This window comes from Ovis canadensis, chromosome 2 (assembly GCF_042477335.2).
Source record: "Ovis canadensis isolate MfBH-ARS-UI-01 breed Bighorn chromosome 2, ARS-UI_OviCan_v2, whole genome shotgun sequence".
Taxonomy (NCBI): domain Eukaryota; kingdom Metazoa; phylum Chordata; class Mammalia; order Artiodactyla; family Bovidae; genus Ovis; species Ovis canadensis.
Genome location: NC_091246.1, coordinates 40,385,077 through 40,412,529, shown reverse-complemented (window position 1 = coordinate 40,412,529; position 27,453 = coordinate 40,385,077). Strand labels below are relative to the sequence as shown.

General features: G+C 42.0%; 1 protein-coding gene across 1 annotated transcript in view; it reads left to right on the top strand.

The window, feature by feature from the left end:
• The window catches only part of DOCK5 (dedicator of cytokinesis 5), a 274,699-nt gene that overhangs the window by 144,101 nt on the left and 103,145 nt on the right, over positions 1-27,453 (top strand). The window contains exons 9-15 of the mRNA XM_069575968.1: positions 383-464; positions 3,672-3,801; positions 8,765-8,837; positions 12,378-12,520; positions 15,076-15,201; positions 21,253-21,377; positions 23,967-24,065. Coding sequence (XP_069432069.1) covers positions 383-464; positions 3,672-3,801; positions 8,765-8,837; positions 12,378-12,520; positions 15,076-15,201; positions 21,253-21,377; positions 23,967-24,065 — 778 coding nt within the window. The remainder of the gene's footprint in view (positions 1-382; positions 465-3,671; positions 3,802-8,764; positions 8,838-12,377; positions 12,521-15,075; positions 15,202-21,252; positions 21,378-23,966; positions 24,066-27,453) is intronic.

Below are 27,453 nucleotides of genomic sequence, written 5' to 3'. Positions count from 1 at the left end.
TAAAATACAAATCTTATGGGAGTGTGTTGATGTGGATTCCAGGGAATGGACTTGGAACAATTCTTATAAAATTATATTCCTGATTCCGCAAAGCTGAAATTTATACAGAGGATTTGAGATGAAAGAAAGACTCCAGATAGAATCTGGTAGAATGTACTGTGTCTGTGCCCATCATGAGTAGTGCTTGTCATGGGGCTGTACTCGGCGTGTCTCTAGGAACTGGGCTGCTGCCAGAAACAGAGAATGGTTATTGGTGTGGTGTCAGTCCTGCCTGAATTTCACTGAGCTCTGGACCGCCTTTGGACCCTATTAATCCTGTACTGAGAGCAGCTTCCTCCCCACTCAGGTGCTCACCAAGAATATTTTTCTTTCCCTTCACCAGTGAAAACTACCTAATTCGTTGGGGCAGTAATGGAATGCCCAAGGAAATCGAGAAGCTCAATAACCTTCAAGCGGTCTTTACTGTAAGTCCTACCTATGTTTAACCCTTTCCTTAGTTTATGATGTTTGTGAGTACATGTGGTAAGTATATAGAAAACTTAAAAACTGAAAACATGAAAATAACAATTCTCATAATCCCTCTAGTAGGAATAATCCGCTCATTCACCAAATATTTATTGAGCACCTCTTAGAGACCAGGCACTGATCTAGGCACTTGGCATACATCAGTGAACACATAAGATAGAATGTCCTGATTCTCAAGAGTTTTTTTTGTCCCAAAGGAGCAGACAATAATAAGCAGTAATCAGGTAGATGAGTACTTTGTACAGAATGTTAGAGATTTGGGTGCTTTGGGAGAATTGGGAGTTTCTGGGCTGGGGGAGGCATGCTGTCTTAAATAGGTAAGTCGGGGCTGCTCTCATTGAAGAGGAGCTTTGGAGTAACAACTTCCAGTTGAAGAGGGAGTAAGCTCTGCAGATAGAGAGAGGAGTCTTCCAGGCCAAAGTTATTGCCTGGGCAAAGACCGGACTAGACTTTTCTGTTGGCTTGTATTCTAATGGACTTTTCCCTCTGTTCTTCCATTTCCCCAAGGCAGGAGGTCTGCTGCTGTATATGGATTAAGAGCCAGGAAATGTATTGAGCTATAGCTTGGAATCTGCTGACTCTTTCTCATAGACTAGGAACTCTCTTGGGGTTCTTGCACTTTTTTTTACATCAGTGCTTGAAAAGCCCTGGAGCTGCTGCCAAGTGCTCTGAGCAGTGGGTGGGTTTCCCAGCTCCCATTAAGCCTAAAAGAGATACTGACGTCCCTTTCTTCCTTTTCCCCTTAAGCCACCCCCATACTTTGTCTGCTTATTCTTCTTAGTCCCTCTTACAGCAAAGAAAACAAGAGTCTAAGATTAAAGTACCAAAGGAAGTGATAGGAGCAGTGGTCTGTGTGTTACCAGGTTCAAGCTTGCTCTGCTTGCCGCTGGACAGGCCAGTAAGTCAGGAGACAAGGTGTTAAGGCAATGAATGACTTTATTCAGAAAGCCAGCTGGCCAAGAAGATGGCAGACTAGTGTCTCAAAATAACCATTTTATCAGGGTCTGGATGCCAGTTTCTTTTATAGAACAGGGGAGGGGAGGAAGTCCATAAGTGTTTCGAATATCTCCTGGAATGGCCAGCCTCTAGGAGGGGATGTGTTCATTTCTTCTGTCCTGAAGCCATTCACAGGTGGACAGGATCTGGATGTTTCCCTAAACAAAGGCACTATGGTTTAACCTTCAGGCAGAGGGGCAGGTATCCCTGAGGCAGGCCATTATGTATAGACAGTATCCTTTTAGTGAACAAAAGCTATGGGAAGCAAAGGTTAAAGTAAACAGATCCAACACGCAATCAGATTTTGTTCTTCCCTGTAACACCAGTACAGGCTTATTCTTCCTGCTTTCCTTCCTTCCAACTTTTTGTTGTTCATTCTATCCATTAAAACTCTACCCCTAGGACAAGAGTGGTCTGTTTCTATCCCTGCACTGACCCATCCATACCTTTACCGTCTAGTAAGTATGGAAAAGAAAGAGTCTAGAACTCTTCCCCAAAACATTATTTCCTCAATTCTGAGATATGTGTTTTTTCCCCCTGAAATAAAAAGACATTTATCAGTCAATATGTACATTATTAAAAAAAATTTAAATATTATTAAATTGTTGGTCCATCTTTTAATTAACATTGTTTTAGAATAGCTGCGATTCACTCACCCTCCCTCCTCCCCCTATCAATTAGGCTCTTCCTATATGCAAATTCATGTCCAACTTTTTCTATTAGATGAAACGTGACTGATGCCTTGGTCCTTAAACATTCTACAGAAAGTTCATTTGTAAATGATTGCATATTAATAAATAATATCGGTGTGCCCCAGTAAATGTAACCAGACACTTGTGTTGTTGTCTACAGAAAGTTCATTTGTAAATGAGTGCATATTATTAAATAATATCGGTGTGCCCCAGTAAATGTAACCAGATGCTTGTTGTGTGTTAGTCTCTCAGTTCAGTTCAGTTGCTCAGTCGTATCCGACTCTTTTCGACTCCATGGATGCAGCCCACCAGGCTCCTCTGTACATAGAATTATCCAGGCAAGAATACTAGAGTGGATAGCCATTCCTTTCTCCAGGGCATCTTCCCGACCCAGGGATCAAACCCAGGTCTCCTGCACTGCAGGCGGATTCTTACTGTCTGAGGCACTTGAAGTCTTTCTGTTAACAGAAGCCTCACAAAATCTAGAGTAGAAACTCAAGGTTGATATTGTCATTGGTATATATTCCTAGCTTGGAGCCCTGAGTTAACTTGTGAACTGATTGTTTAAAAAGTTCTTTCTTGATGCAGTAAAGAGGCCTTGGGAAGCTGTTTCATGAAAGGAATTTGAGATGCAGTTAAATCATTTCTGATGTTAAGGTGAATGGGTTATGTGAGCTTTGTGGGTTTACCCATCCTAGGAGTACAAAAAAGCTTAGAGCATGAGCCACAAAAAGACAGAGACATTTCATCCACACATTTCTCATTAATCAACACACTCTGAGAAGCCCTCAATGGATACCTCTCAGAAAACAGAGGAATAATTACAAAAGGCAGAGCATGTAAATTTCTGTGTTATAGTTGCCTCACAGGATTATTTGGAAGGTAAAATGAAATATCACCAACCTGTGTGGATACAAAATAAATGTCAGTGTCTCATAAGTGTTAATTTCATTTGGCACTGGAAGGCACCTGGTGCTCAGATACGCCCTGGCAGGATATAAAGTAGATGTGACAAAGGACCGTGAATAAGCTGGAGACTTGAGGATGAATATGATCTGATTTATAAATTTGAAGCAGGAGCTGGGGAATTTTTTTTTAATTCTTTTTTTTAATACAGTCATTTTCCTATGAGGCCGTGAGAGTTCTTGGCTGGATGTGGATGGGGGGAGGAGAGGAGTCATTCTGATATTTGAGCACTAAATATGCTCTGGGGTCTTCCCTGGTGGTCCAGTGGCTAAGACTCTGGGCTTTTAATGCAAGGAACCTGGGTTGGATCCTTGGTCAAGGAACTAGGCCCACCGCCCCAACTAAGAACAGTTACAGCCAATAAATAAATAAATAAATAAATTTTTAAAAGTATGCTCTGAACAGTATTTTAGTGTAGAGTCAACAGAAAGAAACTGGAGGTGAGAGGGTGATGCAACCTGACCTCCTTTTTCTGTGCTCTCTGCCCCGTAGGACCTCAGCAGCACAGACCTCATCCGGCCCCGCATCAGCCTCGTTTGCCAGATTGTCCGGGTCGGCCACATGGAGCTGAAAGAGGGCAAGAAGCACACCTGTGGACTCCGGAGACCCTTTGGAGTAGCAGGTACAGAAAGAGCCCGAGATGGATGTAAAATGGTGTCGCTGCTGGGGAGACAGTATGATGGGGGCCTAAAAATATTAAACGTAGAACTTAGGATCCAGCAATCCTACTTCCCTACACTCAAACCAGGTAAAATCAGGGTCTATATTTCTTTTAACTTTAAAAAAAAATCTTCAATTGGAGTTCAGTTGATTTCCATGTTGTGTTAGTTTCAGGAGTATGGCAAAGTGTTCAGGTATACATATACAGAGTGTTCAGTTATACATATATTCATTCCTTTTCAGATTAATTTCTCATACAGGTTATCAGAATATTGAGGAGAGATACCATTAATCAATCTTGGTTATCTTTTTCTTTTGAACTTTTTTATTTTGTCTTGGAGTGGAGCCGATTGACAGTGTTGGGGTAGTTTCAGGTGGACAGTGTAGGGAGACTCATCCATACCTATACAAGTATCCATTCTCCCCCAGATCTCCCTTGCATCCAGGCTATCACGTGACCTTGCAGAGTTCCATGCACTGTATACAGTAGCTCCTTTTTATCCATTTTAAAGATAGCAGCGCGTACATGCCCATCCTTATACTCTTGTTTACAGCAGCTCATTGGTCACAACAGCCAAATGGTAGGAGTAACCCAGGTATTTGTTGGTGGATGAATGGATAAACAAAAGGGTCTGTCCCTACAGTGGAACAGCTTGAAGCAGTTGGAAAATTCTGTCACATGCTTCAGCATGAAGAAACTTTGAGGATGCTGCATTAAGTGAATTAAGCCAGTCACAAAAAATGAATACTATATGATAACTCACTTTTATGAGGAATCTAGAATGATCACATTTACAGAGACAGAAAGTAGAATGGTAGCTCCTAGAGACACAGGTGGCAGGGTTAAGGGGACACAAGGAGGAGGTATTTTTTAAAGGGGTACAGAGTTTCCGTTTGGGAAGAGGAGAACATCCAGAGGTGATGCTGCATGACAGTGTGAATGTTTTAATTTTAAAGACTTTTTTCGATGTGGACCTTTTAAAAAATCTTTATTGATTTTGTTGCAATATTGCTTCTGCTGCTCATGTTCTGGTTCTTTGGCCACAAGACATGTGGCATCATAGCTCCCTGTCTAGAAGTCGAGCCCTCACCCCCTGCATTAGAAGATGAAGTCTTTTTTTCTTCTTTTCTATTAAAAATTTGTATTGGACCATAGTTGATGTACAATGTTGTATTGGTTTCAGGCATATAGCAGAGTGAAGCAGTTACACATATACATATATCCACTCTTTTTTAGATTCTTTTCCCATATAGGTCAAAGTATTGAGTAGAGTTGCCTGTGCTGTGCAGTAGAAGACAAAGTCTTAAGCACTGGCCTGTCAGAGAAGTCCCAGTGTGAAAGTTTTCAGTGCCACTGAGCTGTACATTTTTAAATGGTCGAAATGGTAAATTTCATGTTATATGTGTGTGCGTGCATGCTAAGTTGCTTTAGTCATGCCTGACTCTTTGCAACTCCATGGACTGTAACCTGCCAGGTCCCCCTGTCCATGGGATACTCCAGGCAAGAATACTGGAGTGGGTTGCCATTTCTTCCTCCAGTGGATCTTCCCCACCAAGGGACTGAATCCAAGTCTCTTAGGTCTCATGCGTTTGCAGGTGGGTTCTTTACTGCTAGCGCCACCTGGGAGGCCCCATGTTATGTGTTTATTTTTCCACAATAAAAATAATTTAAAAGAAAAAAGAGGGAGGAAGGAAAGAGAAGACCCAGAGACAGTGCAAGATGAACTTGGTTATAAGTGTTAGCCTCAGACATCCCGCAGTCACTGCTTGGAACTGGCAGGTACTCGCTTTTGGTGGTGCTCATGTAGATACCCATGTTTGTTTCTCCCTCCCTGCCCAGTTATGTATCTTGTACACAGCAAGCCTCTGGGTAAAGCCTCTGTTTGTCTACTGGAATCTTCCTTGCCTGCAGCCGCATATTGATCTTATCTGAATAAAATTCCCCTTGGAAAGCTGTTTGCCTGTCTAGGAAATTTACTCATCAAAGGCAGCATTGCCTTCAGAGAGGGTCGTTGGCTTCAATCAGACTCCATAACCTCCAGGAGGCCCTCCATTTTTCTCTGTAGTTTGTTAAATGGAGGATATATATTTTTGGTCTTACTCTGACATTTTGGTCACTAAGTAGTCCTGAAAGCCATCAATCCTGCTCCTGGAACGAGGATCCAGAAACTCCACATTGTCAAGTTCGACCTATGGGTCACGTGGCTGGTGACACGGCCCCAGGAGGCTGTGTGCATCGTGGGTTCCTTGAACCGCCCTGCACCCCTTTCCTCTCAAGGTTGGCCGGGTTATGTCCAGAGGGGACAGCACTATTCGTGATAGTGAATTAAAATGAAATCCCAGGAAAGGCAAGCAGCCTTGGCCCAGGACTATTTAGCCACCTACACAGCGATCTATTCCTTCATAGAAGTTGAAGGCGTTTTCAAGGTCGTTGTCCTTCACACTGGGCTAAGGAGATTGGAACATCAAGCTTGAGGCTTTTATTTGCTCCTGTGTTTCTGTGTTTGTGCATGTGTATGTATGTTCAGGGCATGGAGATTACTTTAGTTTAAGCCTTGATGCCAAACGTCAGCAGAGGTTAGCGGTAACTAGATGATGTCCACAAATGCACTGCCTACTTGGGGGTTTAAATTCAAATTTTGCAGTATTTGTCTGTGTGTGTGTATGCACTCACATACAATGTTTACAGGGGTTTTTTAAGAGCTGACAGCAAGTTGATGTCATGCCTGCTTTTTACAGCTTCCTTACACTAACATTAATTCCCAAGCCTAATATATTATGTGTTTAGGTTACTTTCAGCAAGCATTTCCTCCTGGTTCCTTAGTTTTTCTTATGATTATTATCTCATAGCTTGGTATTTCTTTTAATCTCCAAACAGGTTACCTAGGGCGTGGATTATTAGTGTATGTTTTATGACTAGTTTGTAATTGATTAACCAAGGCTTGATGGCCTCTTGCCTCGGGGCCTTGTCTACCCTCAGCTGCCTGTGGAGTCAATGCCCCACTTCTTAGTTCTCTAGGGAGCAGGCAGAGTTCGGTTAAATGGTTTGCCCTGTGATCACTGTTGGGTTCATACCCTGATTTTAACCACTTAACACTTCTGACCTAGGCAAAATTACCTACGTTTCGCTGTGGGTCAGTTTCCGCATCTCTCTTCTTTAAACTTCTTTATCATTTATTTATTTGGCTGCACTGGGTCTTAGTTTCGGCACACAGTATCTTTGTTGCATCATGCAGGACCTGTCATTGTGGCATGCAGGCTTAGTTGCTCTGCAACATGTGGAATCTTTGTTCCCCGACCAGGGATCAAACCTACATCCCCAGCATTGCAAGGCAGATTCTTAACCACTGGACCACCAGGGAAACCCCTCTTTTAAAATTTATTTTTAATTGGAGAATTAGTGCTTTACAATGTTATGTTGGTTTCTACTGTACAACAATGCCAATCAGCTGTAAGTATACATATATCCCCTCCCTCTTGAGCCTCCCTTCTCATCTCTTAAATTAGGGCTGATACTAATATTTGTATCAAAAAGGTGATATACGCAGTGGGGTTAGCACAGTGCTTCCTTAATAGCTCTTCTCATATGTGAAAGAGCAAATCAATATATGGTCTTCTAATCTGTGCTGCTAATGACCTGCTGCCCTTTGTTTATGTGGAAACCAGTTGAGAAAATGTCACGTCAGAGGGCCTGTGGGCCACTTCAGGTCTTGAGTTTCTCTCCCGGATCTTTTATTCTGTTGACACTCCTGCCAAAAAAAAAAAAAGTATTCTCTTGTGTCTTAGAAGGTGGGCTTACTAAAAATTGTCAGTGTCATATGACTCAAGAATTCAGCAACTTGGTCTAGTAGAACTTTTTTCATATTTATTGTTTTTATTTATTCTTTTAAAATTGGAAGATAGTTTCTGTACAGTGTCGTGCCAGTTTCTGCTGTACAGCAATGTGGATTAGCTACGTGTAAACATATATCGCCTCCGTCCCACTGCCCATCCCGCCCCTCTAGGTCATCAGAGAGCAGCAAACTGAGCTCTCTGTGCTGCACAGCAGGTCTCCACTAGCTGTCTGTCTCATACGTGGCAGTGTAGATACGCCAGTGCCGCTGAGCCATTCATCCCCCCTCTCCTTTCTCCTGCGCTGCCCTCAGGTCTCTTCTCTGTGTGTCTGTTCCTGCAAGTAGGCTCAACAGTACCATCTTTCTAGATTCCATGGATATGCATTAATGTAAGATACTTGGTTTTCTCTTTATGACTTACTTCACTCTGTATGACAGACTCTAGGTCCATCCGCATCACTTACAAATGACCCAATTCCAGTCCTTTTTATGGCTGAATAATATTCCATTGTAAATATGTACCTCATCTTTATTCATCTGTCAGTGGACATTCAGGCTGCCTGCATGTCCTGGATGTTAGAGTTTTTAAAGAGGGTAGTCTGCATCTGAGAACACCCAGACCCCTGCCGAGGACCCTGAGGAATTGTTTTTCTGCCAGCCTAGGGATACTGGGAGTCATTGCTGACAAAAAAATGAGCTGTTCTCCATCCACTGTTGACAAAAACTCATCTCTGCCTGCTCTCTCTTCCTCCAGGATTCTATGTTTGCTGATACTGTAATTTTCCAGAGTTCCTCACTGAGGCCTGAAGTAATTAGCTTCTCTTTTTTTTGCAATTTTATGTTTTTTTGTTAAATACCAAACACATTTTGTATTGGGGTATAGCCAGTTAACAATGTTGTGATAGTTTCAGGTGAACAGTGAAGAAGATACTGGAGTGGGTTACCGTGCCCTCCTCCAGAGGCTCTTCCCAACCTGGGGATCAAACCCGCATCTATTAGGTCTGCTGTATTGGCAGGCAGGTTCTTTACCACTAGCCCCACCTGGGAAGTCCAGCAACTAGTTTCTTTAATTAAGTTTTATCTTTTTCCTAGTGATGGATATTACTGATATTGTTCATGGCAAGGTGGATGATGAAGAAAAGCAGCATTTTATTCCCTTTCAACAGTAAGTACTTTGGCACTTACGCAGGTTAGTTGAGACCTGGGTTAGGCCTTTGGGAGCTGCATTAACACAGAACCAAGTGCTCGGAACCTTTTGCCTGGTTAGACAAGGAAAACTCTTAAATGGGAAGACTGAGAGAGGAGCTGACAGAAGACTATATTCAAAATCCTCGTATTAGACTCCAATTTAAGAGAGTAACCTAACTTCTTCTGATTCTACAGAAATGACTGAAGCAGTATAAGGGACACATCTACCAGGTTATGGTACAGTATAAATGCCAGAGTCTGCCTGTACTTTGTTGTATGGAACAGTTATCACAGAGGACCAGGAATTAAGTAGGACAGCACAGGGCTTCTCAGACTGTAACCTATGCATGAATCACCTGGGATCTTGTTGGGATGAATGCAGAATGCCATCTGGTGGGTCTGGAGTCTCCATCTAATAGGCTTCTAGGTGATGCTGCTCTTGCAGGTCTGGGGAACACACTTGGTGAGAGTGAAGGGTGGACTAATCCTTGCATTCCTGCAAGTGGAGGAAAGCCGGCCCAGGAGTGCCTGGAAGGATGCCCCCTGACCTGCACTCAAGCCCCCTTACTGAGCCTCAGGAGCTGGAGCCCGGAGTGGGCCGCTGGGGGACTCTGGAAAGCTGTTCTCCATCCCTGTAGCTGAGTGAGCGTGCCTGTGAACATCATGACTGACCCCAGCAGGCATGTGCCACTTAACCTCGCACAGGCAGTTGGGAGCATTGCTGGGTCTAACTCCCAACGAGATAGTCATGTCGGTGAGAAACAATGATGGTCTCGGCCAGTGTAGAGCCACTACCGCAGATCAGTGTGATAAACTGAGAATTCCAGAAACTAGACCCAGGGATATTTGAGTTACTGTGATTTTATTAATAATAAGTAATGGGTTGGCCAAAAAGTTTGTTCAGGATTCTCCATAAAATGTTATGGAAAAATCCCCTATCAAACTTTTTTGACCAACCCCAATAATATGGTTATATTTAAAAATTATTTTTAAATGATATTTCAAAATCAGTGGAGAAAGATAAGCCATGCAAAAGCTATTGTTCAAGATGAGCCAACCATTTCAGAAACGTAAGTTAAATCCTCATCTCCCAACTTAAACCATCATAAATTCCAGCTGATAACACATAAAAGGGTAAGAGCCAACAATCTTAAAGTACTATAGGAAAATAAAAGTTTTATACAATGTGATGTGTGGGAAGTCTTTCTGAGTCAAATACCAGAGATTTGACTGAAAAAAAGACATCGATTTAACCACACAAAAATTTTGAACAACTTATACATAGAAAAAATTTAATAGAAACCTTGGCAGTTTGCTATGTCATGTATAATACAATAAATATTAAAATACATAGCATAGACATGAATATATAAACTATAAAAACATGCTTATGATAAAGATAATTTTCATATCTATGAATGTTATTTCTGCTATATATACATAGATTATTAGGCACTGTGTGTATATGTACTAGGGGCAGCATTCATGGATATGAATTGTTAGTTATTCAGCTGTGTCTGACTCTTTGTGACCCCATGGACTGTAGCCCACCAGACTCCTCTGTCCATGGGATTTCCCATGCAAGAATACTGGAGTGGGTTGCCATTTCCTTTTCCAAGGCATCTTCCCAAACCAGTGATCGAACCCCGGTCTCCTGCATTGTAGGCAGATTCTTGAACATTATATGAAATACTATATGGTAACATGATACAGTAGCTTCCCCAGTGGCTTAGCGGTAAAGAATCCACTTGCCAATGCAGGAGACACAGGTTTGATCCCTGGGTTGGGAAGATACCCTGGAGAAGGAAATGGTAACCCACTCCTGTATTCTTGTCTGGGAAATCCCACTTTTGTAGCCTGGCAGACTACAGTCCATGGGGCTGCAAAGAGTCAGACACAACTTAGCAACTAAACAAAAAAAAAAAATATGATATAATATTGTGTGTGTATATACAAATAATCGAGGCAGCATTCATGGACATGAAATTTTATCTGCACCATACAAATAATATAAATAATTGTAGAACAGGAGCAGTACTATGGATATGAATTGTCTCGAATGCATTTCTCTGTATTTGTCTCACTTTATGAGGTGGGTTTCTGGTTTGGTTATGTGCCTCCCGCTTGCTTACTTTCAGAACCAACTGTTTTCTAGCAGTTGTGCTGAAACACTGAGTCCTCAGATTGTCGCTGCTACAGAATAATACAAGCTTTGTGTCTCTGAGGAGCCCAGCCCTAATTTGATTACCACTCACTTTGCAGCCAGCAGCCACTTTAAAGCCTTTACGATGCAAATCATGGCCTCTGGCATTGAACTCCCAAGATTTATGGCAGAGCTTTTGTAACTTAACCTCAAAAGCTTTACAGTGATTGTGTTGGGAGAGTTTTATACACAGATCCTGCTAGACTGAGAGGATGTCATTTGAAAACAACGCATTCTGCGGCAATCCCACTTTTTAGGAACATAGTGCAGTGTGGTGGTGGTGGTTTAGTCCCTAAGTCTGTGTTCAGCTCTTGCGACTCCATGGACTGTAGCCTGCCAGACTCCTCCATGCAGCCTGGGATTTCCCAGGCAAGAATACTGGAGTGGGTTGCCATTTCTTTCCCCAGAGGATCTTCCCATCCCTGGGACTGAACCCTGTTCTCCAGCATTGCAGGTGGTTTCTTTACCAACTGAGCCACCATGCTCCTATACTGCAGTATGCTTCCTGTGTATTGTCAGGATACAGGTCTGAACCCTGCAGAGCAAGCTGGCCTGTGTGTTGTGGGCAAGAGACCAAAACCACAGCCGAGAAGATTAGCGACCATTGTCCTACACAGGGTGGTAGGGAGTTCCCAATAGTGCTTGTGCTTTCCATAGAATGGGGGCTGTGCTTCCCTCTTTGATCACCCTCTGAGAATCTCAGCCTGATTTGATTGTTAAAGTGAGGCTTGTTTGCAGGTGCCTGTGCCATTGCAACCCTATATATAGTTCATCATCACATGGGATTCTACAAACACCATCCACAATCCATTGCATACGCAGCACTCTTGTACACTGAGTGTTGGCAGTAGGTGGGAGCTTTCAGGGCATGTGTTTTCAGGTCTATTTCCTTACAGATGAAGAAACTGAAGCCTGAAGGGGAGACTCCGGCAGAGCTTACTGTCAAGTAGAACCAGAACTGGGGGCTGGGTCTCTTGCCCCTGCTTCCACCCTTCTTCTACAGTTCCGTTCCTGCAGCCTCTCCCACCTTGGAAAGCACATCAAGCACTGCCTCTGGTTTCAGTCTTATCATTTGACCATCAGTTTTGTTTGTTCTTGAGTTGCTTTTTTTCCCCTTTTTCCCCCCAAGTCATTTCAAGATGAATTTGCTAAGATAGGCACCCAGTGGGAAAATAAAGATGGAAAGTATCCTGTAGTTAGGTTGCTTTACTGTTTATATTTTCAAATGATAGGCCCATCAGACCCAGCAGTATCTGAGGCTCTGCTGCAGAGACTTCCTCTTTTTGTCTTACCGGTTGTTTCTCATTTTCCCAGAATTGCCATGGAAACGTATATCCGACAGAGGCAGCTGATCATGTCGCCCCTGATAACATCCCACGTGATCGGGGAGAATGAGCCACTCACGTCAATCTTGAATAAAGTGATAGCAACCAAAGAAGTGAATCACAAAGGACAAGGTACTCGGCCCGACTCGGCCCCATGTGCCGAGCGGGGAGGGGCTCTGGTGGGGCTCGGGAGTGGTGGCCTCAGAGCTGAGTCCTTGGACTCGGGCCCTTTCACTGTCTTTCTCTGATGTAAGACGGACCCTGCTGGGGACTGCCCACCTCAACTTCTGACTGACACTGACGGCAGTTCAGACTTGAGAGCATTGTGTCGCAGCTGTGTTTTGTAAATTCTGTAGAATGAATTCTCATCTGATAAGTCTCCTCACTTTTGTCTGCTCTATGATCCCAATGCTCTAAGTTAAGTCACAAAGAAAAAGAATTTGAAGATAATTATGTTCCACTTTCTGTATAGGTTTATCCCATTACATTTCCAAAAACTGTGAAGAAAGAGACCAAAGTCATGTAAATGAATATGATTTCATATAAAATAATGGGCTTTCCAGCACATCGTTTCTTCATACCTCCATATGTCATTTTGTTGACTTAGTTTTAACTCCGAGGAGTTTTGCTGATTGAAACTAAATTTTAATTCAGGTAACAAGGGAAAATAGTTAAAATTTAGATACCAAGGTGGTGATGATTGGGGGTCAGTTTTTGAAGATTGGGTTACTTTTTTTTTAAACCACCTTGTAATTGTCTTCTAAAGTGGAAGCAATTAGGAAACGTTATTTTTGGCATATTTAATTTGCCATGTATTGACAGTTACCCTGAGTGCGAAATAGATGTAAGGAAACAGATTCTAAAAATGAATAACCAGATATATTTCTGTTGTTTTAGAACTCCTAATCTAAGGGTGTAATTTGTTAGAGTGGAAAATTCTTAAACTAATTAGATTGCTGTGTCTCTATAATTTTTTTTATAAAACTGTAAGAAAATATTCCTTCTCTTCCTTCCTAACAAAATACTTTTTCAAATGTTTTCATGCTCTTCATAAATATTTTTTGTGGCTGTGTAATATTCCGTTGCTTGGATTATTATTTTCTTTTCCTAAGCATGGAATCCCCTAGGTAAATACTTAAGTACTTTCTAGTTTGTCACCATTATAAATTTAAATAACTCTGGTATGGCTATCTTTATATATGAAAATACATAAGATGTACTATAAAAGATATATACTGCTGCTGCTAAGTTGCTTTAGTCATGTCTGACTCTGTGTGACCCCATAAACGGCAGCCTACCAGGCTCCCCCGTCTCCGGGATTCTCCAGGCGAGAACACTGGAGTGGGTTGACATTTCCTTCTCCATTGCCTGAAAGTTGGAAGTGAAAGTGAAGTCGTCGCTCGGTGGTGTCCGACACTCCTAGCAACCCCATGGACTGCAGCCTACCAGGCTCCTCTGTCAGTGGGATTTTCCAGGCAAAAGTACTGGAGTAGGTTGCCATCGCCTTTTCCGAAAGATACATACTATCTTTTTCATATTTAGGACTATCTCCCCAAGAAAATTCCCAGAAGTAGGATTTCTGGATTAGATGATGGGAATAAGTTTATGATGGGAGACGCACATATTACCAGAATGCTTTCCATAGATGGGTACTAATTACTATCTACCTGCTTGGCAAACTGATGTTTAAAATTCTTTACCTGTTTCAGGGGTGAAAAGTTGACTTCTATAACTCTGTTGCATTAAAAAAAAATGACTTCAAATTATCTGGCAGTCATATGTATTTATAATTTTCTAAAGTTTTCATTCTCAGTTTTTGTAAACTCTTTGTATACTAACGGTAATAGTCCATCTACTTAGGATGCATACTTTTCAGTTTCCGGCTAGCCAAATATTTATAATCTTCTTGTATTTCCTGGTGAATTGTGTATTCATGTTTTGTTTATTTGTGATCTGAACATTTTTCATCAAGTGAGTATAAACTCATAATTTCTTATAAGTATTTCACCATGCCTTTTGTAGTTGTATGTAGTGTATGGTATTTGAACTATACCTTTTGTTTTTTTATGAATATCGAAGTTTCAGCTTTTATAGATAATTATTTTGCTTTTGTAATTTCTTCATTTGTTTCATTACTTAGAAAAATGGTTCAGAAAGCTGTACACTTAATTTTTAAATTTCTGATCTGTTTTCCTATTATCTTTTACATTAGGAATTTATTTTAATGAAAATGTGTGGTGAGAGGTTAGATTGATTCTGCTCTGAGTAGAATAGAATATTCCAGTACATTTATGGAATTGATCCATTGTTTCATTTGTTATATCTCTTCTGCTGTATGCTTAATAGCTGTATATGATAGTACTTGATTTCATTGATTTATATATCTTTACAACTAATATCAGTCATTATTATAACTTCACAGTATTTTGGTGTCTGATAGGGACCATCTTCCCCCTGCCCCCCAGAGCAAACATCTGTTTACCTCTCTGTCAAATTCTCAAAGAAATCCTGCTATACTTTTGTTGGGAGTGTCATTAAAATTCTAAGTTAACTGGGGGAGAATTGATGTCTTTACAGTAATTACCTGCATAATAATACCAGGCATATATTTTTCTTAACGTTTGAGTGTGCACTGATTATATAGATCATAACAAAGAGCTAAAAATTTGTCTTTTTTTCCTTTAAAGGACTTTGGGTGTCCTTGAAGCTATTGCCAGGAGATCTCACACAAGTTCAGAAAAATTTTTCACACTTGATTGATCGATCCACAGCTATCGCACGGAAGATGGGCTTTCCTGAGATAATCCTTCCAGGTAAATGCTTTGCTTGATTCACCTGTTATGCATCCTCTAGGACTCTTCCACATAGCCATCACTTTCAAAAACTGTTTTTTTATTCAAGTGTAGTTGCTTTACAATGTTGTGTTAATTTTGACTGTACAGCAAAGTCAATCAGCTATCAGTTCAATTCAGTCACTCAGTCGTGTCCGACTCTTTGCTATTATACATATATCCACTCTTTTTTGGATTTCCTTCCCATTTAGATCACCACAGAGCAATGAGTAGAGATTCCTGTGCTATACCTAGGTTCTTGTTAGTTATCTGTTACACATAGTATGGATAATGCTTGCCTAGAGAATCCCATGAACAGAGTATGGTGGGCTACAGTTCGTGGGGTTGCAGAGTCGGACATGACCGAGCGACTTAACACACACACGCACAAATAGTGTATACACGTCAATGTCCATCTCTGTTCATCCCAACCCCTTCCCCCTCTGGGTGTCCATACGTTTGTTCTCTATGTCTGGGTGTCTATTTCTGCTTTATAAATAGGATTATATATAACAGTTTTTTCCAATTCCACAAATACGTATGAATATGATTTTTGTGTTTCTGATTTACTTCACTGTATATGACAGTCTCTGGGTCCATCCATGTCTCAACAGATGACCCAATTTTTTCCCTTTTTATGGCTGAGGAGTATTCCATTGTGTATATGAACCACATCTTCTTTATCCACTCCTCTGTTGATGGACATTTAGGTTGTTTCCATGTCCTGGCTGTTGTAAATAGTGCTGCAGTGACCACTGGAGTGTCTAATTGGACCCTGGAGGCAACATGGATCAAATTTCATCATTCACAGTTGCAGTTTCTTAGCAAACTACCCAGTATGCAAACACAAGAGAGCACTTTTAAAAGTAACTTAAAATTTTCTTTGTTTCTCTTCCTTTGTGTTCTGCACAAGTCCTTCTGAAATACTTCCTAGGCCACCCATTAAGTAGCACAAATTACACAGGTTCTCTGCCCCGAGAATTACTTGCTTCATCTGCATGTGCCTCTTCTCATGATGACATCACCAACACTGTGGGCTCCTTGACAGGAAACTCCAGCAAGGTGCCCACTCAGCTCAGACTCAGCTGGACCTTCTGCTCTGTTGGCTTTAGCTCCAGCTGTGTTCTGGGCTCTCCCCTTACTTGTGGTGATAGGAATGTAAATGTTTTGCAGTTTTCCTACTGTAGTTTCATCTTTTTTGCCACCATGTGATAGTGATCTGGATATGTATTCTAGGGAATTCACTAATTTGATCCATTTACTTCCTTGATCATTGTAGTGATAAAAGAACATCATCCCTTTGAGGAACTTTATATATGTGTATTATATAAAATATAAATATTAAAACACAAATATGTTGTATATTCATTAGAAAAAAATATGAATAAACAATCTTTGACATGTTGAAAAATTCTTGAAAACCAAACTGTTACCTATTACATAAAAATTCAGGTTTTTAAAATTTTTATTTGTTTATTTAATTTAGCTGCCCTGCAGAGCATGTGGGATCTTAGTTCCCTGACCAGGGATTGAACCTGTGCCCTCTGCAATAGAAGCACAGATTTTTAACCACTGGACCACAAAGGAAGTCCCCAGGTTCTTTTAAACTAATTGAAGCTCTTGTTCGTCCTTGGTGAAATTAAGGAGCAGTAATAATTTGATGGGCTTCCCTGGTGCCTCAGTGGAAAGAATCCGCCTGCTAGTGCAGGAGATGCGGTTCAATCCCTGGGTGGGGAACGTCCCCTGGAGGAGGAACTGTCAACCCTCTCCAGTATTCTTGCCTGGGAAATCCCATGGACAGAGGAGCCTTATGGGCTACAGTCCATTGGTTCACTAATAGTTGAACACAACTGAGGCTGAGCATGCACGCACAAAATAATTTGATGGCCTCGCGCACTTGTGTACATAGTGAGTATTAAAAGAATATTTGTGGAATGAACAAATGAAAGAGTTCTAAAATGGAGATCATCTTCTTCTTTGCTTGCAAATAGTAGTTTTCATCTGCTTCATCCTTTACAGAGCTGTTTCACCCTAATACATTTTCATCAACATTCTTGGAAAATGTTTGTCTTCTTGCTGTTTATAAAAATAAGTGTTGGTATTCTTCCTGTAACTGATGGCTGTTTTATTGCTTCAGCAAGACTGAAACCTAAAAAAATGAAATAGACGAGTTTTTTCTTTGGACAAAGTGAATTTACCTTTGAAATCTGTCTGGAAAAAGAGTCCTTCTACTTAATATTATTGGTTCATGAACTGCCAGGGCTATAATAGACTTTAAAAATCATCCAGAATAATGGACTCAAATGTAAGTCTTTGGTTCAGCCAATCAGGATGACCTGGGTAATATTAAAATACAGATTCCCAGACTTTTCCAGACTCTGATTCAGTTTGTAAGACCCAGGTTCTCCAGGTTGTTGTTTACTTGCTGAGTCTTGTTCCAAGTCTTTGCAATCCCATGGATTGAAGCACATCAGGCTTCTCTGTCCTTCACTATCTCCTGGAGTTTGCTCAGACTTATGTCCATTGAGCTGGTGATGCTATCTCATCCTCTGTCGCCCCCTTCTCTGCCCTCAGTCTTTCTCAGCATCAGGGTCTTTTCCAATGAGTTGTCTCTTTGCATCAGGTGGCCAGAGTATTGGAGCTTCAGCATCAGTCCTTCCGATGAATATTCAAGGTTGATTTCCTTTAGGATTGACCGGTTTGATCTCCTTGCTGTCCAAGGGACTCTCAAGAGTCTTCTCCAGCACCACAATTTGAAAGCATCAGTTCTTCAGCACTGAGCCTTCTTTATGGTCTATCTCTTATATCCATACATGACTACTGGAAACATCATAGTTTTGACTGTGTGGACCTTTATCGGGTTCTCCTGGGGATTCTGGTAATTGGCCAGGTTTGAGAAACAGATCTGGGCCAACATCCCTCACTGTGGTCCTTTTTGTCACCATTTGAACAGGCTCCAGATTCTTCTTTAATTCTTCCCTCTACTGCACTTTCCTTCGTAGCTAAATTCTTAGAAGCATTTATATCCTCTCTGTTTTCTCACCTGTCAGTCTCTCTCTGTCCAGAATGGCTGTCACTACTCACTAAAGATTTTAGTGTCTCTAAGTCCAGTGGATATTCTCAGCCTGATGATCGTCTCTGGCTAGCATATGACACAGTTGCTCACTCCCTCTTTTGGGACGTTAGCACACGTTGTTGGTGACTCCACACTCTTCTCCTTTTTCTCTTCCCCTGGCATCTCTTCCGGGATTCGTTTGCCAACTTACCATCTTCGACCTCACCTTTAAATTTTGGAGTTCCTCAATATTTGGTCCTTATGCCCTGTCTTAGTTTGCTTGGGCTGCTGTGACAAAGAACCACAGGCTACGTGGCTTAAACAATGGAAGTATATGGGACTTCCTTGGAGGTCCAGTGGCTGTGCTTCCAATGCAGCAGGTGAGGAGTTGATCCCTGGTTAGGAAACTAAGGTCCCGTATGCCACGTGGTGTAGCCAAACAATAAAATATAAAAAATGAAAGTATAGTTCCTTATAGTTCTGAAGGCTGGAAGTAAAAAATCAAAGTATCTGTAGGGTTGTTTCTTCAGAATCCTCTTTTTGGTTTACTGGTTGCTGCCTCCTTACTAAATCCTCATACTGTCACCCCTTGGCGTGTGTGTTGTCTGTGTCCTAGTCTTGTAAAGGTGTATTGAATGAGGGCTCACCGTATGACCCCCTTTTACATTAGTCACCTCTTTAACATGTGAATTTGAGGGAGGGGAACACAGTTCAGTCTTTTAACAGGTCCCGTTCCTTTCCTTCTGCAGTCTCTTCTCTCCCTAGGTGATCTCATCCACTCCTTTTTTTCATATTTATTTACTTAGCTGTGCTGGGTCTTAGTTGCAGCATGTGAACTCTTAGTTGTGGCATATGGGACCTAGTTACCTGACCAGTGATTGAACCGGACTGTCTGCATTGGGAGCTCTGCACTACCAGGGAAGTCCTTATCCATCCATTTTGCTTCTGTGTGTTCAGTCAGTCAGTTCAGTTGCTCAGTTGTGTCCGACTCTTTGCGACCCCATGAATCTTAGCACGCCAGGCCTCCCTGTCCATCACCAACTCCCAGAGTTCACTCAGACTCACGTCCATCGAGTCAGTGATGCCATCCAGCCATCTCATCCTCTGTCGTCCCCTTCTCCTCCTGCCCCCAATCCCTCCCAGCATCAGAGTCTTTTCCAATGAGTCACCTGTTCACATGAGGTGGCGAAAGTACTGGAGTTTCAGCTTTAGCATCATTCCCTCCAAAGAAATCTCAGGGCTGATCTCCTTCAGAATGGACTGGTTGGATCTCCTTGCAGTCCAAGGGACTCTCAAGAGTCTTCTCCAACACCACAGTTCAAAAGCATCAATTCTTCGGTGCTCAGCCTTCTTCACAGTCCAACTCTCACATCCATACATGACCACAGGAAAAACCATAGCCTTGACTAGACGGACCTTTGTTGGCAAAGTAATGTCTCTGCTTTTGAATATGCTATCTAGGTTGGTCATAACTTTTCTTCCAAGGAGTAAGTGTCTTTTAATTTCATGGCTGCAGTCACCATCTGCAGTGCTTTTGGAGCCCCAAAAAATAAAGTCTGACACTGTTTCTACTGTTTCCCCATCTATTCCCCATGAAGTGATGGGACCAGATAAATCCAAATATCTAGTTCTAAGATCCTTCCTTTAATCAGAGGTGGGAAGAAGACCTCTAGGAAGAGCCGCAACCTTAAGTTCGAGTGGACACATCACACCTACGTACCAAGAGGACCTTCTCTTCCCACCCTCAATTGGATCATTCTCTTTATTTCTTAACTGAAAATCTGCACCTGGAACTTGCCATCCTAAGCATCTGGGCCTGACTATTTTATTGTGTTTTTATCTCAGAACACAGCCCCTCATCCATCCACTTGCATAGACAAGAAACCTGGAAATCACCCTTGACACCTCCTTTCCTTCACCTCACACAGAATTGAGGGAGAAGATCCACCAGTTTTCCCTTTGAAAGCCTCTCAACTCCACCCGCTTCTTTATCCAGCTGTAACTCCCTAAATTGTAGCTACTGTCATCAGTTCCCTGGACAACTGCCATGTCTTCCTAACTGGTTTCCCTGTTCCTGTTCTTTCTACCTCATTCTCCACACGGTAGCATGAATGGTCGGTTATAAATGCCTTTCTGATATTGTCATACTCCTTCTGTTCTAAAAACATGTCAGTGACTTCTGTTTATATTTAGGATGAAGATACAAATTTTTCTGTTGGCCTCAGGCAGGCTTATGTCTGTCTCCATAACCTCATCTCATACCAGATTTCCTTCACTTGAAAGCATCATGGATATGCTACCTCTGGGCCTTTGCACATGCTATGTGCTCTCCCTCCTACTCTCATTCCTCCAGTATCAGCCCAAAGGGTAGATTCCCACACCCTCCATTGATCCTGACTTTATAATGATGCATCTCATCAGATGATGGTCTGAAAATGCTTCTCTCACCCACCAGACTATAAGCTGCTTGTGAGCAAGGCTGGTGCATGTATGGCTGACCGTTGTCTCCCAAACACCTAGCACAGTGCTTCAGAACAGAGTCTGTGCTCAGTCTGTTTTTTAAAGGAGTAAATGAATATTATTTCATTTCACTGTACCTTAATTTATTCAACCGTTTCTGTGGTTGGAAACTGAAGATGTGTCAAAGTTTTCACAGTAACAAACGCTACCACACTGAATATCCTTATGGATAAATCCTTGCTCGTATGTTTTTATTGTGGTACAGTTGTACTATATTATATAAGTTTCATGTATACAACAAATAGCACCAAACTGTACTTCACAGACACTGTGCTATGTATGGAGAGGTAAAATGAGGTAAGCTGTTGGGAACAATACATATTAAAACTCCTATGTAAATAATTTATTACAAAGTCAGAGCATTTTATATTTTACATATAATTTACATCTTATTACACTCTGAAATTTAAAAATGACTCCAGGTAGCACCACTCACAGGATGGTTTGTTGTGTTGCAGGAGATGTTCGGAATGATATTTATGTCACCCTGATCCATGGGGAGTTTGACAAGGGGAAAAAGAAGACACCAAAGAACGTGGAGGTGACCATGTCTGTACACGACGAGGAGGGCAGGCTCTTGGAGGTTAGTGATATTCCCAGTAGTCCCACTGCCATCAACACACTCCTTTACAGGACTTCAGGCCTGATGTTAATTGTTCTTCCCTGTAGAGTGGATTTGGTGTTTCACAAGAAAAAAGTAGGAAGCCCATTAAATTTGTGATTAGCAGTTACCAATTTTGTTAATAAATTCACATAGATTCTTAATTTTATTATTTCTTCTGTGCTGAGAAAGACCTCAAGCCACCAGGATTTCAGGTGTACATTTCTAATGTAGCGATTCTCTCTCTCTTATCTTATTGATTTGTTTTTGTCTACACTGGGTCTTCATTGCTGCACATAGGCTTTCTCTAGTTGCAGTGAGTGGGGGATACCCTTTCTTGCAGTGTGCAGGCTTCTCATTGCAGTGGCTTCTCGTTGCAGAGCACGGGCTCTTGGGCTTCAGTAGTTGAGACACATGGACTCAGTAGTTGCAGCTCCTGGGCCTAATAGTTAAGGTGCATGGGCTTACTTTGTGCCAAGGCATACGGGATCTTCCCAGATCAGGGATCAAACGCATGTCTCCTACGTTGGCAGGTGGATTCTTTACCACTGAGCCACCAGGGAAGCCCCTGATGTAGAGGTTCTTAATCATTTTCAAGTAATTTAGACACTTTCAATCTGATAAGGTCCTCCTTTCGATCTGGAGGACACAGGTCCTCCACCTGGGTGAGCTGAACCAGCAGAGATGTACTGCTTTGAGCTGTTATACTGGAAGGGTTCTTGGTTCAAGGTCAGCTACCATGCTTTTTAGTTTTAGAGATCATCAAACTGCAACCCAGAGAGGATTCGGTGTTCTCTGAGGGAAGCACGGGACCCAGAGGTGATGCAGGAAACAGACACAGGTGTCCTGACTTCTGGTCCATTGTTCCTCTAACAGAAGTTAAGTCTTGATTCTGATGTCATGGAGGAGGATAGGCAAGGGATGGTCATGGCAGGCTTTTACTGTCCCAAGTGACCTTTGGCTCCTCTCGCGGGTGCCATAGTTATCTGCTGGGGAGTCCGTTCCATTCACTGAGTGCATCGTGGTGGGGGCACAGCAGAGTACACCATCCACCACTTCCCTGGGGATGTGCTCGTCTTCGAAGGAATCAGTTGTTTAAGACAGTTGTCCTCTGCATAGAGGGAGAAGCAGAATGCCATGGGCCACAATGTGGGAGTGATTTCTTTGTGCTGTTAGAAGAGCCCTTTTGCCCCAAGAGTTCAAGTACACATCTTCATGGCTTTGCTAACTAGCTTGGAAGTACCCCCACGGAGGCCTGACTCTACTGAACTAAGTGGTTCCTTTCTAGGAAGAGCCACAACCTTAAGTTCGAGTGGACACATCACACCTGCGTACCAAGTCCTTAAAACAAGTGTGTAGACAGGACCTCACACGGCTTTATGTCTGCAACGTGCTTAGCTCTGGGTCACCCTCACTAGACCTCCATTCCCTGAAAGAGGAAAGAAGAAAGAAAGGAAGGACAGTGTATGGTTGGAATGGAAGAGAGAATAAAAGTTCCAGCAAAGAGGAATGTTAAGCTGGTACTGGGTGCCTTAGTAACTACGCATTGAGATACTTGGACCCTCAAAGTGCTAGAAACTCACTCTTTTTTTTTTTAATATATAATTTAATTGATTTATTTATTTTTGGCTTTGCTGGGCTTTTCTCTAGTTTGTGGTGTGTGGGGGCTACTCTCCAGTTGGGGTGTGCAGGCTTCTCATCGCAGTGACTTCTCATGTTGCGGAGCACAGGCTCTAGGGCATGCGGGCTTTAGTAGTTGTAGCGCATGGGCTTAGTAGCTGTGGCTTGCAGACTCTAGAGCACAGGCTTAAGAGTTGTGGTGCCTGGCTTAGTTGCTTTGTGGCATGTGGGATCCTCCCAGATCAGGGACCAAACCTGTGTCTCCTGCATTGGCAGGCAGATTCTTTACCAATGAGCCGCTGGGGAAACCCAAAACTCAGTCGTTTTAAATTAATTTCTTTTATTGACATATGGTTGCTTTACAGTGTTGTGTTTGTTTCAGGTATACAGCGAAGTATCTATACAGCATTATCTGTCGATCATCTATGTATATTCTTTTTTAGATTCTTCTCACATGTAGGTTTTTACAACATATTCCATATAGTTCCCTGTGTACAGTAGGTCCTCGTTACCTATTTTATATAGAGTAGTGTGTATCTTTTCATCTCAAGTTCCTAAGTATCCCATTCCTCAACCTTCCCCTTTGGAAACCAGCAGTTTGTTTTCTGTGTCTGTGAGTCTGTTTGCATTTTGTAAATAAGTTCATGTCTGTCATACTTTAGATTCCACATGTGAGTGGTGTCATATTCATCTTTGTCTGACTGACTTTACCACTTAGTATGACAATACTAAGGTTCATCCATGTTGATGCAAATGGCATTGTTTCATTCCTTTTTATGGATGGGTAGTATTCCATTGTATACGTGTACCACATCTTCTTAGAAAGTCATCACACTCTTCACCCCAGAGGTAATCAATTTATGGATGCCAGTGTAAGACGTGCACTAGCCATGTGGAGTACCCTGAGTGTCTAGATGTTATCACCTCCTAATTTTTTCTTTCCATCCAAAGAAAGCAATTCATCCTGGTGCTGGATATGAAGGCATTTCTGAATACAAATCAGTGGTGTATTATCAAGTCAAGCAGCCCTGTTGGTATGAGACCGTCAAGGTGAGAATGTGCTGTCAGTAACTTGTCATATATGAAACCTCTTTTAGATACCTTTCTTCTTTTTTTAACTTAGGATATAGTTGCTTTACAATGTTGTGTTAGTTTCTGCTGCACAATGAAGTGAATCAGCTATATGTATACATACACCCCTGCCCTTGACCCTTCTTCCCACCCCACTTCCCCATCCCGCCCCTCTAGGTCATCCCAGAGCATTGAGCTGAGTTCGTTGTGCCATACAGCAGCTTTCCACTAGCTATCTGTTTTACACAGTGTATGTATGTCAATCTCAATCTCCTGATTCATCCCACCCGCTTTGTCCACACATCTGTTCCTACGTCTGTGTCTCTATTCCTGCCCTGAACTAGGTTCATCTGTATCATTTTTCTAGGTGCCACATACATGCATTAGTATACTATATTTGTTTTTCTGACTTACTTCACTCTGTTTGACAGACTTTAGGTCCAAACACATCTCCACAAATAACCCTTTTACCCACCAGTGATTCCTCCTTTTTCCCGAAGTTCTACATAGGTTGCCTGTGGTGTGCATTAAGAAATGAACTGATCATCGTAATTCTTTACAAGAGCATTTCTCTTTCAGAAACTTCAGAAATCTTAAATAATGTTCTAGTTTGTCAACGTGTTGAAATTTGGAGAAAAACTTGTGGTTGTAATGATGTAAGAGGCTGCCAAGATGGTCTAGCACCAAATGGGAAATTTCACACTTTGTGAGCAGTTTCCTAACATTTCTTTCCTTCTTGGTCTCTAACCAAGTTTGCTGGACCCCTTTTCAATTTAATTACATGTTTTTCAGATTCTAAACTGCTCTTGAGATCAGTTAGCTCATGTGAGCCTTGCAATAGCTCTGCAACTGAAAGGGTCTGAGTTGCAGTACCCTTTTTTCTTTCTTTTTTGTTAATTGTTCACCACACTGAGCAGCATGGGGGATCTTAGTTCCCCCAAGGATCCAACCTGGGCATCACCTGCATTGGAAGGCAAAGTCTTAACCACTGGACCACAAGGGAAGTCCCAACAGTAGCTCTTTTTCTAAAGAGGTAACTGACACTCAGAGAAGTGAAGCAACCATGTTCCTCTAGCTGCTCTGTGTCAGAGTCTACACTAGAGCCCACTTTTTCTGAACCCCAGGCTCCATTAGCTCTTTCTTTTTTATATTTTATAATTGAGGTATAGTTTATTTACAGTGTTGTATTAATTTTGGCTGTACAGCAAAGCAATTCCATTATTCATATAAATTTCTAGTTTTTGCTTTTGTTTTGTCGCTAAGTCATATCCAACTCTTTGTTACCCCGTGGACTGTAGTCCGCCAGGCTTCTCTGTCCATGGAATTTCCCAGGCAAGAATACTGGAGTGAGTTGCCATTTCTGTCTCCAGGGGATCCTTCTGACCCAGAGATCGAACCACATCTCCTGCATTTGCAGGAGGATCCTTTACTACTGAGCCACCAGAGAAGCTCACCTACACAGACACACACAGACACACACACACACACACACACACACACACACACACACGTGCACGCACGCACACGCACACGTACATACATGTACACACATATACATACACACGCACATTCTTTTGAATATTCTTATCCATTATGGCTGAGATCAGGATACTGAATATAGTTCCTTGTGCTGTACAATGGGACTTCGTTGCTTATCCATATTGACTCTTTCTGATTGTCAGAGTCTTTAAAACTCTTCACATAAAACTAAAAAATAATTGCCCTTGTATCTTAATTCAGAAGTAACCATCCTCCACAGTGGTTGGAGGCATAATAAATGCACAAAGATGGGCACAGTAAAGGACAGAATTGGCATGGATCTAACAGAAACAGAAGATATTAGGAAGAGGTGGCAAGAATACCCAGACGAACTATACAAAAAAGATCTTCATGACCCAGATAACCACGATGGTGTGATCATTCACCTAGAGCCAGACGTCCTGGAATGCAAAGTCAAGTGGGCCTTAGGGGAAGCATCACTATGAACAAAGCTAGTGGAGGTGATGGAGTTCCAGTTGAGCTATTTCAAATCCTAAAAGATGATTATGTCAAAGTGCTGCACTCAACCTGCCAGCAAATTTGGAAAACTCAGCAGTGGCCACAGGACTGGAAAAGGTCAGTTTTCATTCCAATCCCAAAGAAAGGCAATGCTAAACTATATTCAGACTACTGCACAATTGCACTCATCTCACATTCCAGCAAAGTAATGGTCAAAATTCTCCAAGCCAGGCAGTGAACTGTGAACTTCCAGATGTTCAACCTGGATTTAGAAAAGGCAGAGGAGCCAGAGATCAAAGTGCCAACATCTGCTGGATCATCGAAAAAGCGAGAGAGTTCCAGAAAAACATTTACTTCTGCTTTATTGACTACGCCAAAGCCTTTGACTATGTGGATCACAACAAACTATGTAAAATTTTTAACAAGATGGGAAGACCAGACCACTTGATCTGCCTCTGAGAAATCTGTATGCAGGTCAGGAAGCAACATTTAGAACTGGACATGGAACAACAGATTGGTTCCAAATCGGGAAAGAAGTATGTCAAGGCTGTATATTGTCACCCTGCTTATTTAACTTATGTACAGAGTACATTATGAAAAGTGCTGGACCGGATGAACCACAAGCTGGAATCAAGATTGCTGGGAGAAATATCAATAACTTCAGATATGCAGATGTCACCACCCTTATGGGCAGAAAGTAAAGAAGAACTAAAGAGCCTCTTGATGAATGTGAAAGATGAGAGTGAAAAATTTGGCTTAAAACTCAACTTTCAGAAAACTAAGATCATGGCGTCTGGTCCCTTCATGGCAAATAGATGGGGAAACAGTGGCAGACTTTTTTTGGGGGGGGCTCCAAAATCACTGCAGATGGTGGCTGCAGCCATGAAATTAAAAGACACTTGCCCCTTGGAAGAAAAGTTATGACCAACCAAGACAGCATATTAAAAAGCAGAGACATTACTTTGATAACAAAGGTCCGTCTAGTGAAAGCTTTGGTTTTTCCAGTAGTCATGTATGGGTGTGAGAGTTGGACTATAAAGAAAGCTGAGCGCCGAAGAATTGATGCTTTTGAACTGTGGTGTTGGAGAAGACTCGAGAGTCCCCTGGATTGCAGGGAGATCCAACCAGTCCATTCTAAAGGAAATCAGTCCTGAATATTCATTGGAAGAACTGATGCTAAAGCTGAAACTCCAATACTTTGGCCACCTGATGCGAAGAACTGACTCATTTGAAAAGACCCTGATGCTGTGAATGATTGAAGGTGGAAGAAGAAGGGGACAACAGAGGATGGAATGGTTGGGTGGCATCACTGACTCCATGGACATGAACTTGAGTAAACTCTGGGAGCTGGTGATGGACAGGGAAGGCT